The sequence below is a fragment of the Corvus kubaryi genome, unplaced genomic scaffold, assembly GCF_017639235.1.
Source record: "Corvus kubaryi isolate FWS band 111438036 unplaced genomic scaffold, C.kubaryi_AGA036_p1.0 135, whole genome shotgun sequence".
NCBI classification, from domain to species: domain Eukaryota; kingdom Metazoa; phylum Chordata; class Aves; order Passeriformes; family Corvidae; genus Corvus; species Corvus kubaryi.
In genome coordinates this window covers 2,006,813-2,019,471 of record NW_024580669.1, presented here as the reverse complement: position 1 = coordinate 2,019,471, position 12,659 = coordinate 2,006,813, and the positions used below count along the sequence as shown (strand labels likewise).

The 12,659-nt window shown below is 42.2% G+C and overlaps 1 protein-coding gene across 2 annotated transcripts in view; it reads left to right on the top strand.

Annotated features, from left to right (window-relative positions):
- Window positions 1-12,659, top strand: part of MKLN1 (muskelin 1) — a 101,091-nt gene that overhangs the window by 58,279 nt on the left and 30,153 nt on the right. For both annotated transcript variants that reach the window (XM_042052384.1, XM_042052394.1), the window contains 3 exons: window positions 7,752-7,964; window positions 9,846-10,067; window positions 11,597-11,726. In XM_042052384.1, coding sequence (XP_041908318.1) covers window positions 7,752-7,964; window positions 9,846-10,067; window positions 11,597-11,726 — 565 coding nt within the window. The remainder of the gene's footprint in view (window positions 1-7,751; window positions 7,965-9,845; window positions 10,068-11,596; window positions 11,727-12,659) is intronic.

The following is a 12,659-nucleotide window of genomic DNA, read 5'->3' as shown; positions in this document are numbered from 1 at the left end:
TGCATGCTTGAAGATGTGGAGCTTTCTCCCCTTTTCACTGTCCACTGGCTGGTAAGATGTCTTGGTGTACTGCAGCATGAGATCCCTGGTGTTATGTATTGCTGGAAGGCCTTGATGGTACCTTGGTATGAAAGCAGAGAGCTCAAAAGATGCAGGAATGTGGCTCCTGCACTGGCAGTTCCTCTGGCATTGTCTGCCAAAGCCGTTTCTGCACTGTAGGGGAAAAGTCAGGCAGCACAGCTGTCAAAGCACAATGTTGGTGCTTTGGAAAGTTCAGCTGTGAGGACACACTTGGTCTTTAGAGGTACCTTGATCAGGGCACATCAGAAGCCGGAAGATCATGTACTAATTCATTCCTTTATAAAAATACTCTCAAATTAGTTATTTCTGCAAGCAGGCTGGCAGGGAGGCTAATAAATAATAATTTAATGGGAATAGAGCATTATCTATTTGTTTTCATAGCAGTGTTCCTGTGCTGCACTGAGTCTGTGCTGTGATAAACCTGTGCTGATCCCTGAAGGATGGAGCAAAGACTTGGAGTCAAGTTCATGTCAGACTGGAAGGTTGGGCTGTCAAGGGTCATCAAATCCAGCCCACTGCTGTCATAAGGATCGTGTCGTATGATCTCTGAGCCTGATCATTTGACTTATAAGCTCATTGAACCGTCTTTCAAAAATAGAACATCAGGCCATTTATTTTTTTAATTCTAACTTAAGCAGGGAAAGTCTCTTTGTGGCAGACTCAGCTCAAGGCTGTGCAGCATCAACAGTGGGAAATTAGGACTGTCCCAAATGTGAATGTGCTTTTAGGAAGGGGAGAAAAAAAAAAATCTTCATCCTGTTTAATTTTATTGTTTTCCCATCCTGAAGAGATGTGCACACAAAAGTGTGTGCTAAAAGCTGCCTCTGACTTTAATCTGCTCCATCATGTCTGAGTCAGATGCCCAGAGAGGACTTTGCTGGTAAATCTGTCCCGTGGCATCTCTGCAGGAGGGCACCAGTAAGCAGATTAGCCATAGCTCAAATTCTGTGTCAACTGCCTGACCGAGGGTGCCTTCCCTGTCTTGGCTGTGCCTGGACTTATTAATAGTTGATTACAACTTTTTGATATCCAAACCTAGTATTTATCGTAAGACATTTAACTCTCCTGTGTGAAAAATTGTGTAAATTCGTGGCTTTCCAGTACTGGTCCTGAGGAGTTTTCAGCATCATGACTCTTAGACAGATTCTGGTCTATTTGTTAGGCTTCCTAAAACATTTATTGGCAGAAAATATTTAAATTATATATAACAGTTTTCTCGAGAAGCAGTGGCTGCCCCATCCCTGGAAGTGTTCCAGGCCAGGCTGGACAAGACTTGGAGCAACCTGGGCTACTGGGAGGTGTCCCTGCCCATAGCAGGTGGTGGGACTGGATGAGCTTTAAGATCCCTTCCAACCCAAACCATTCCATGGTTGATGAATTTGCATGTTCTCAGAAATATTCTTTGTAACTGGTAAAGCAGCCTTAAAATTAAATTGGAATATCTGTTATTTTTATAAACTGTGGCAAGAATCATGGAATGTTGAAGGTTGGAAGGGACCTTAGAGATCATCTAATCCCAAACCCCTGCCATGGGTAGGGACACTTTCCACCAGACCAGGTTGCTCCAAGCCCCATCCAACCTGGCCTTGGATGCTTCCAGGGATTATTTGCAGAGTAATTAAATGAATGGAGTGTACATTGAGCATCCAGAATCTGTTTTTTGGAGCTAAACTCCCATTTTATGCTCCTAGAAACATTCAGTCCTTTGCTGCATCTACCCTGTGTGACATCCAAAGGGTTTTAATCTACTGCTGGAGGTGTTAAGTCTTGGACATAAAAAGACACAGGTGGAACTGCTTTCTGCCATCCTACAGAGTAGGAAATTGGGATGTGCTATTTAAGGGAGGGTCTTTCACGTTGAAGAAACCCTTACAGAGGGCTCTGAGCCCTGCCATGTGCCCATGCTGGGCTGCTCTGTCCATGAGCATGGTTGAGATGCTCCTGTTGTGTGACTGAGTGTGCTCTGGTGGTTTGGTGCTCCTGACACATCATCGGTGATTTTGTGGGTGATGGGAACGATACATCAGCTCCCAGCTCCTTCTGGTTTGTGTTCTGGGCTGATGTGCCATCCAAATCCTCCATGCTACCATAAAAACCCCAGCAGATTAAATTATTTTATTATGTTCCTGGCGCCATTAGGTTATGAGAAACTTAAAATGCCTTCTGTGAGTAACTTGTATGGGATGGAAGTGTTTTATTTTGTTGTGTGGCTGCAGTTGTTTCTCTTGCTGAATTTAGTGCTCAGCTAGAGCAAAGCAAATCTTTGCTACAGCTCAGATGAAACATTTTGGGAGCTATTAGCTGTAGACCGGCATTGATAAAGCACTAACAAGCTCTAATCTTAAAGCACATGGACTTGAATTGATGCCAAGAATAATATGCATTTCCTTTCATTTTCAAGTTTATGGAGAACTTTCCCTTTTTTTGGGGGGGGGGGGGAGGGGTGGAGGAGGAAATGAATTATACTCTGAAACTGGGAAATGAGAGCAATTAATCTCTGCAGTTGTGTGTAGGCAGGAGGGACTATTTGTTGCCTGACAGGCTGCTCTCAGGACTGGAAACAAAGTAGGTTGTTTGTGTCTTTTTATGTCCTCGTCCTAGTTTGCTTTAGGACAAGAGCATTTACCTCATGATGCTTATTTTTGAACTTCATACTGGAGGCAGTGTTCACATTCCTCTCAGTCTTTTACAGGACCAAGAACGGAGAATTAGTCAGCTGTTCTTTGTTTTTATTTCCCTGACTCTTGAACAGGATCCAGGCTTGCTCCTGAGATTTTTCATCTGGATTGGTCTGAATAAAACAGATTTTTCTTGCAACTGAAACCCCTTTATTTGCAAAAGGTTATGATAACCAGAAGAAGCCAAGCTCCCCCAGTTTTTGTTTGGGATGGGCAGTGGAACCGCCTTCCTGCGGTCATGTTCACATTAAAGGAGGTTCATAGGACACTTACTTAAAAACAAACCAAAAAATGAAAGCTATCATGTTTGTGCCTTAGTGGAGCATGCCAGGATGCTGTTGCTAAGATGATGCCTGCTGATTCTGGCATAAATAGTGATTTGAGCAGACCCTACCCTAAGGAGTTGAGTCCCAATCCTTTCTCCCCTGTATAGGAACAAATCAATTATTCTAAGGAGGCGGTGTTGTCTCTCGGTGCTGTTGTGTTGCTTTTTGAAAACGTTTTGTAAGTTAGTCCTTAAGTGGGATAATTGCTTTCAGCATTTGCAAGTTAAATGAAGAAAGCTCTAATTAGATTTTATAAAGTGGCTTAGCATGTTGAGAAGGCTTTTCATAAAGTATACTGTGTATTCACTTGGCATTGCACAATTGAATTTCGTGTAGCACTGACGAAACCTAAAAATCCTATTTGGCCCTGGGTGCTTAAAGGATTGAAAGCCTGTCTTAAGTGCTCCTGACCATACAGACTGTCTTCCTTTCCCCACCATCCCACCCTCACCAGGACGTTTATCTGTGTTGTAGAGACCAGAGAAGTTGCATCAACACCAACCTGTTTGAGGAAGAGCCTTAGAGCTGGGCATAAAGCTTGGTATTTTGTAGCACTTCCAAATGGGACTCTGCACATGCTGTTTAATCTGTTTTAGCTGTTATTGTGCTCTGCCGATTGTATGGTGGAGCTGGGTGGCACAGAGCCACTTTGTTCAGGTCAGTCCTGGCTCTGTGTGGGCATTTATTGAGTCCCACACAAACCCAGCAGTGCCTGTGCTTAGTCGTTTTTGGTATTGTTTGGTGTCCTGTAGGTTAGAAATGTGATATGCTAATGCTTTCCTCTTGCCATCACAGCCTTGGCAGCAGCTGAGGCACAGGCCAAAGCAGCGCAACGCACTGCTTGCCATCTTAGCCCAGTCACAAGCCCCTTTCACGTGGGGATTGTGCAGAATGACTGCCAGTAGCTTTCTGATGAGAACTGGAAGGAGTCCCCAGAGCCAGTGTTTGTTCAGGTCGTTTGGGTGCTGTTGGTGGATGTGACTTTGAGTCTTACGGAAGATGGGCTCTGTTTGGGAAGGGACACCTCTGCTACCTCAGTCAATCAGGTCGTGAAACTTCATCTGCAAAAATGTAGATTTCATGTGTCAACAGCTTAGAAGAAACCAGATCTAAAGTAAAGCACTGAGTCATAGAATCACAAAATGATTTGGGTTGGGAGAGACCTTAAAGACCCTCTAGTTTCACCTCCCTGCCATGGACAAGGACACCTTCCACTAGGCCAGGCTGCTGAGGGCCCCATCCAGCCTGGCCTTGAACACTTCCAGAGATGAGGAGTCTTGCATGGGTTTGTTAGGAGTTCAGGTAACCACAGAAGCAACTGATCAAAACCGTGACTTGGTGCTAAGGCCTGAATTTGAAGAAGGGTGTAGAGATCTCTATTAAGATCCGCTCAGCTTGGGACATGAACTCATGGATCATGACCAGGCTACATCCTGGCAGGGAGACAGAAGTTTGTTCCTTTGCCCTCTAGCCATGCTTGATCTCTTCAGCCTTAGGTTAGAGAGTCATCTCTGTCATGGTCCAGTTTTTCTCACTAGTTGTTTTTAAAGGGTCAGATTCTTTGAACATTTGTGGAATCAACAAACTTTCCCATTTGAATTTACTGGATTGCTGTGTCCATGACAAGTTGTGGCAGTGTGTTCCTTTTGTGAACAACAGGCTGCTGTTGTAACCACGTGGAGCACACGGCTTTGCATGAACACTCATAGCCACCCACGGGCTCTTGATTCATCACATGTGCCTTGAAGCGTTTTACTCATTTGCAGTGTCTTTCTAAATGGACATTGTGTCCCTCTTTGAAGTACATACGAACTGCAAGGACTGCCATGGTCAAGCTGAACTCAGAAGTGAACACAGGTTTAGACCTTCCCCCTTTTCTGCCTCAAATGTCAAACTAGCGTGTACCATTGTTAATGGAGTTATTTACTCATTTTGGTAAACATGTAGGCTAAGGAGGAAACTTTTGGCAGGTTCCATGTGATCTTGTGAGTGGTGTGCGGGCAGAACTCCAGTTTCCTTTGAGAACGAATTTTGAATTGGATGAAGTTTCCTGTATTACAAGAGATAGCTCATGCTGTGGCAGGCTCTGCAACTTGGTGAAGCTGAAGTTCTTGAGTGAGCTTGAGGTGATGAAGATTCTGTGTTTGTAGAGATGGAATGTTAATACCTTAAGAGATCTTTAAAAAAGTAGATGTGGCCAGGATGTAATTCAAGAAAAAAGGTATTTTTCATGAATTCTTTTCTCATTTTAAAATAGTCATAGGAAATCTGTATGTTGTATATTTAGTGTAGCAACTGTGTTGTTGGTGCCAGTGCCTTGAAATGGGAGTTGAGTTGTGAAGTGTCTCAGCCTTGTGTCTGTGCGCAGACAAATTTTGGTTGATGATGTAGCTTTTTGAGGCAAGGCAGGGTCTGGAAATTGCTAAATTGGAGATTTACTCTTGAAAGTGCCAAAGACATCATTTGAATGAGTTTGGGAGGATTTAATTTAGTCCACATAGAGGTCAGGGAGTAGGGGATGATTCTTAAATTGTCCAGTTCAATTAAAAAACTGCAGTGACGTGCCAGAGGGGAGGCTCAGAAAGCGCAAGGTGGGTCCTCACATCTCACCTACAAGGCAGCTGTGCCAAGGCAAATACGTGCTCATTGGCAGAGGACTGGTGCCATATCCCTCAGTGTCCCAGCTCCATGGCTTGGGATGGACTTTGCACACTGGGGTGACTTATTTGTGAACCAGGGGCTGCCTTTGTGTGTGTGCAGGTTGGTGCTTCACATGCAAAGGTACTCCCCTGTGTGTTTGGAACAGGGTCCTCTGCAAGATACTGTTTTTGTATTTTCTAGGAACAAAGTAAATTGTGTTGTTGCCTTCTGTGTCATCTTCTTCCACGTGACCAAAGGCAATCAATGAGCTTTTGCTGCATTTCAGGATTTTATGCTAATACTTCACTGCTATCAGTACTTTTTTTTTTCAGAAAAGAAAATTATCTTAATTGCCATGAAGTAACTAATCCTCAAAGCTGTAATCATTGCCGACATAATGCTTCATATTTACCAAATATGAACAATTCAGTTCACCTCTTCACATGGTCTTTTGAGTTACTGTAAACAGTTTCCTGGAACCATTGCCTAATCAAGAAATTGAATTCTGTAACATGAATAGTGCAGGCTTTTGACAACAAAGATGTAATGCTTCCTTTCTTCTTTTAGGCGATTTAGTGATGTGCATTCCATTAGTGTACTTTAAATTTCAGTAGAATTTGAGTGAAAGGGTACAATTATGCAGATTTTTTCATAAGGCAGTACTTGGTAGCACATGGAGCAACTATTGTGCTGATTATTTGGTGTGATATGGCTACTCTTCTTTAACTGTAAGTCTTCAATAATGATTTTAGTAATTTGCTATATCCTTGCCTACTTGCCTAATCTTTACTTTTCAATAATTTTTAATAGACTTTTTGGTATAGAATCCCAGAATGGTTTGGGTGGGAAGGGACCTGAAAGATCATCCAGTGCCACCCCTGCCCATGGGCAGGGACACCTTCCACTATCCCAGGGTGCTCCAAGCCCTGTCCAGCCTGGCCTTGGACACTTCCAGGGATCCAGGGACAGCCACAGCTTCTCTGGCAACCTGTGCCAGGGCCTCCCCACCCTCACAGGGAAGAATTTCTTCCCTGTATCTAATTTAAACCTGCCCTCTGTCAGTGGGAAGCCATTCTCTGTGTCCTGTCACCCAACTGTGTCAAACTATAGAATTGATCTACACTCAGGATGTGATGTTTTTCTTTTTTCTGATATTTTGCACATAAGGCTTTGTACATCTTCATTTCTAATGTTTTGGAGTACCAGAATATCACTCTCATGCTTCAAGAAAAAGAGTATGAAGGCCCTTAGAATGAGATTTGGGAAGCAGAAAGGAAACTGCCCAGGACTGCGTATCATCATCATAATGTCATTGAATAAATTACTTCATGATTTAACTTGAGCACTCCTGGATGGATTAAGCCCATAATAATTTGACATGGGGCACTCTGTGTGTTTCTCTTGAAGATCATAACTCAGGGCAATGCTGCTTACCGTGGGAAACTTTCTTTTAGATGAAGGCTGGGAGGGCCATATCTATTTGTGAAGGACAGGGAGTGCTTTTGTTACCTTCCCAGAGCCATTACGGGATATTAATGCTTGGGGGAGTGTCTGCTTATGATCTGTTAGAAAACAGCCTATTAATAAAACGGAGGCTCTTGTAATAGAGCTTCTTCTTAATCTTCTTCCTGTGTAGTTATTTATAGGCTGTGACATCTTAATTTGCCTCTCATGTGCATCGACTTCTGTTATTTTAAAAGATCAAGTAGTTTTCACACGCCTCTGAGAATCACTTCTGGGAGAAACTGACTGTTTTCTAAGGAATCTGACAAAAAGAGGTTCAAATCATAAGTTTGTTGTGACAAACACATTAAGGTTTTTGCTGGTGTCTTTCTAAAGGACAGAAGTTATGGGATGTGCTCTTGTAGCTATTTATATATTAATCCTGTATTTGATTGCAAGCAGATTTTCCTGAATTCCCCAAGGATTTCTAGTTGCTGCTAATACTTACTTTCCCTTAGCGACCTACCTGGAGCAATATTAAATCCATTATTCTCCTTATTTTTGTGGTCCTTTCCTTTCTCAGAGTGGTCCCAGTGCCAGGTCCTGTCACAAGATGTGCATTGACATCCAGCGACGGCAGATATACACCCTGGGGCGGTACCTGGATTCCTCCGTGAGGAACAGCAAGTCCCTGAAAAGCGACTTCTATCGCTACGACATCGACACCAACACCTGGATGTTGCTGAGCGAGGACACTGCAGCAGATGGAGGCCCCAAGCTGGTGTTTGATCATCAGGTCAGCCACACTCATCCTCCTACTGCAAGTTCTCAGTGTTTAAAAGTCAGTTTCGATCTAGTCTCTGCCATTTCAAGGTGCTGCACCAGGTAACAGAGCAGGGATGAGGAGGGTGTGAGCACTCAATTAAATCCTAATAGCATTGCTGCTCAACGCCACTGGATGCTGGTGTTCTAATCAAACTGAGTCAGAAGAATCATAAAAACCTTTGCAGACAAATGCATTTTATTAAGACACGTTTTATTAAAGCTCAAAGCACAGTTCATCTGGTTTTAATCAGTCTCCTTGAGCTGGGTTTGCAGACCTGCCTGCCCAGAGGGCCTTGGGGAGCAACTTGAAAAGCTGTGTATTGGTACCTTTGGAAGAATACTCCAAGCAAGCTGCTGGAATGAGGCCAACACAGGAGCAGGATTCTTTCCAAGCTGGTTACTTTAAGAACTGTAGAATGTGCTTGAGTTGTAAAGCTTGAAACACCTTAGAGGAATGGCTACTAATCCTTTAAAAAGTCACATCTGTCCACGTGTTCAAATTGAAAACTTCTTTACTTATGTTGTGTTCAGTGGTTTTTGTCTACTTGAAAAAGGTATTTTGTTCTCAATTGATTTTTTTTTTTTTTTTTTTTAAATGAAGCATCGCCAAGAAACAGCACATCAGTACTCATTTTTAAAGCAGCCCAAGATCTGCTTTTATTGGTACTGGCTGTTTTGTAACCAAAGCTGCTGTTTGCCAGCACAATGTGCCTTTCTGCTGACACCGAAAATTAAAGATACGCCATGTCTGCAGAACAAAAGCCAGTCAGTCTTTCTGTTCTATTAATAACCAATGCCAGTCTCTCAGGTGTTGGGGAAGAGGCACAAGGAAATTGTCAGCTGGCAAGGCTACTCTGGGTACCTTGTTTTCCTCTTGAAAAGATTCCTTTTTATCCTGTGCTGTCTCTCAGGAAAGAGGGGCCTCACTGAGTTCTCTCAATCCACAGCTCTTCCTCTTCTCTCCCTCAGCACCTACTGTAATTTCAGTTTTTATTTAACCTTCAGAAATGTGCTGCACTAGAAGTGTTTTGAGTAGGCTTTGCTGAGTAGCATCTCTATCTTACTGTAATCTTGTCTGTTGGTTTGCCTTTTTTTTCCTCCTCTGGTGTTCTGTAACCCTCTGCTTTGCACTTCGTCTGAAAACATCACCTGGAGTCAGGGAGTTTGGTTTGGTTTGATCTATGCTGCAGTGCTTCTCTTGTGTGCCATAAGCTCAGTTCAGGTTTGAGGGTTAAATATATAAATATATTCCATGAGGAATCTTTGGCCAGGTTATGCCCCTACTTTGTGTTCCAGTAATGGGGGTAACAGTAAATGTGTGCTTGGAATGGAATCACAATAACAAATCACAGGCTGATTTTTGCTTCAGTTGAGTGGTGGCAGTGAATTAGCAGCAGTTTTGAATTTCTTCCTTGCTCAGCCATTGCCAAAGGTGATATACTCTGTTAACTCTCTGGCTATAAGGATGTAGCTTGAAAAGATCCCCATGGATTTTTTCTGTGGAAACTATGGATCTATGGAAAAGAACCCTATGAATCCTTGTGAAAGACTCTCAAGTACTTTTCTCTGAAATCAGCAGGTTTTTTAGGTGATGAAGGGTGCATTTAGTCTTTTCTTTGGCATATTAAATGGCATATAGAAATTAGGTTTGTGTTTTAAATTTCTTTTATGAGATTAAGACCTGACAACCATGAAAATGTGTGTCCTTTCCTGTTGGTTGGAGGCTCAGGAAATGTGCAGAGCAGTGTCTTAGCTTAGTAGGCACTGCTTGCAGGAGAGGCATGTTTAAGATTAGATCAGAGTGTTCAGGTCTTGCTGTGCCAGCTTAAAACTGCTTCCCTGGTTCTTGCAGATGTGCATGGATTCTGAAAAACACATGATCTACACCTTTGGAGGCCGAATTCTGACCTGCAATGGCAGTGTGGATGACAGCAGAGCCAGTGAGCCCCAGTTCAGTGGCTTGTTTGCTTTCGACTGTCAGTGCCAGACGTGGAAACTTCTGAGGGAGGATTCCTGCAACGCCGGACCCGAGGATATCCAGTCCCGGATAGGACACTGCATGTTGTTCCATTCTGTGAGTATCCACACCCTACTTTGATTTATGATGTCTGACGTGAAGGAGAACATCTGGTTTTGGTTTTTCTTGCAAGTTTTGAGCTCTTTAATCTCCTGAGCGATGTGTTGTCTCAGTTAATTTGATGTTTGCTGACATTCTGATGCTGCTTTAGTAAGTGCAGCAGGTGCTAATTCAAGTTTAGGAGCTTTCATGACTCAACTGAATAAAATTTCAAGTGAAAATCAAGGTGAATTTAAAGGAGTTGATTTTAATGGAATAATAGTGAGTAGATCCAAAGGCTGTGGTTCAGTTTGACCCAAAAATGTGTTCTTTTTAAGTTAGTAGAGGAATTTAGAAGCTTCTGATCTGGTAGATACTCTTTGTTTTTACTGGAATGGGACTTACTGGGTGTGCATTGAGTTGCACAGGCCTCAGAGCCCTTGGTGCTGGAGCATCAAGCTGCTTTTTGTTGTCCTGAGCAGCTGTAAACAGCTGGGGTTATGGACACTCCATCCAGAGCCTCATGGAGGAGCAGAGGGGTGGGGTGTATGTAGCATTTTACTCTGTATTGGGTATTAAAAACCACCTTCCATTGCCTTTCCAGCTGTGTCCATCAACCACATGTCTATTTAAGAGAAGAGAATTAAGGAGAATTAAAATAAATGTGATGTTTAAATATTTACTAATACCACCAATTCAAAACCCACCAATTTGAAGAAATTGCTGATTTTATTTCTCTTCCCCTTTCAAGTGAAAGATCAGAATTTTTATAGTGAATACTGGGCTTTCAGAGCTTTCAATTTTATTTTTGTTTTGAATGGTTCTTTAAAATCTTGTGGAAAAACATATTGCCACACAAAATTCTGCACAGGGCCTTGAGGACCTTTCAAATAGGTGCCTGTGGTAAATGTAAGAATACTGGTTTCTGTAAGCACAGGTCATGGAAGTTTAAGTCCTTTTCTGTTTTCTCAACCATTTGAAAGAAAAATAATCTGCCTCTTACGGACTTTCCACTTGGCAGACTTGAAAGAAGCAATAAACCTGTTATTCTTGGCTTGCTCCTTGCCATTTGCCTGTACTGAATTTAGTAATCTGCTGGTACCTGGATGGTTTCTCCTACAGTCTGTCTTTTGTTCCCATTGTGTTTTTAACAATGAATTTATGATGGCTTTTAGAGACAGGGCTTGTTAATTCCTTAATAATAAACTTGAAAGATGTGCTGCTGCTTTAATGGTGTGAAGTTAAAGCATCAGTTAAAGCTGGATGAGGCAGGGCTGCAGCAGTTACCTGTGTGCAATGATTTTAAACTTAGAAGAGATATCTCTGTTCCTCTTTGATTCATTAATGACTGCCCCTGCATCCCTGGAAGTGTTCCAGGCCAGGTTGGATGGGACTTGGTGCAACCTGGGATAGTGGAAGGGGATTGGAACTGGCTGGGCTTTAATGTCACTTCTGATTCTATGATAAATATTTCTGTTAATGATCACAGTTGACCAGCATACTGTCTTGAACTTAAAAAGACTTTTCTTTTCTGCCCCCCATTCCAGAAAAATCGCTGCTTATATGTATTTGGTGGCCAGAGATCGAAGACTTACTTGAATGACTTCTTCAGCTATGATGTGGACAGTGACCACGTGGACATTATCTCAGATGGCACAAAGAAAGATTCAGGGATGGGTAAGAGGAAAACTACATAATCATTTCTTTCTGTTTTTACAAATGAGAAATACCCTGTGAAAGATGAAATATTGTAAAAGGAGAGATGTGCAAGTGAAAGGCCAGGGTCAACCTGTGAGATCAGGTTGGCATCCTTAACTAACCCTCCACACCCAAGTAAACTGCACAGAATATAGGTTAAACTTATGCCAGCTCTTCTGTTCTTTCTGTCATTTGACACTCCCCTTCTTGAGCACAGTACAAATAATTGATGCATGAAACCACATAGCACCTCAAAAGGAAAAAAAAGCCCAGCAAAGTAAGAAGTAAAAATACCTCTTCTGAAACTCCAGCAAAGACAAAAAAAAAAGCGGAAAAAAAAAAAAAGTCTTAAAACCTGGAAAGGAGAAAGCAAATTCTTATTTTTCTGGTTTTCACTAAGTGAAAATTACTCTAAGATAGAGGTAAGCTGCAGAAAGGCAGGTAGGGTGCTCAGAGACAGAGAATTGGAGTGGAGGGACAAAAGTTATTTTGACTAGAAAAATGAGACCAATCTGTTGTCCTGTTATATTTGTAATAAATATCAGAAAGGGGCAAAAAAAGGAAGAGGAGGGAGCAAGGCTTCAGTTCTGTGTGATTCATAGCACTGGAGCTACATATCCTATGTGTACTTCTGTATGACAGAAGTCTTCAAAAACACCCAGAAGGCCTGTAACATAACCATAAAGAACCGATTTCATACCTTTTCTCCTCAAATGACAGAGAAAAATGTTCCTTTCTTCCTGAAAAGCATTTCTGCATGTATAAGCACATCATTTCCCTGTTCCAAATACCCTGATTTTCATCCTACAAGTCAGAATTTGAAATTTGAGTTGCACTGTGTACCACTATGGGACAGAAGTTATGAGTATTTCTCATTTTATGTATATTCAGTCCTTGTTCACATCTTGTTTT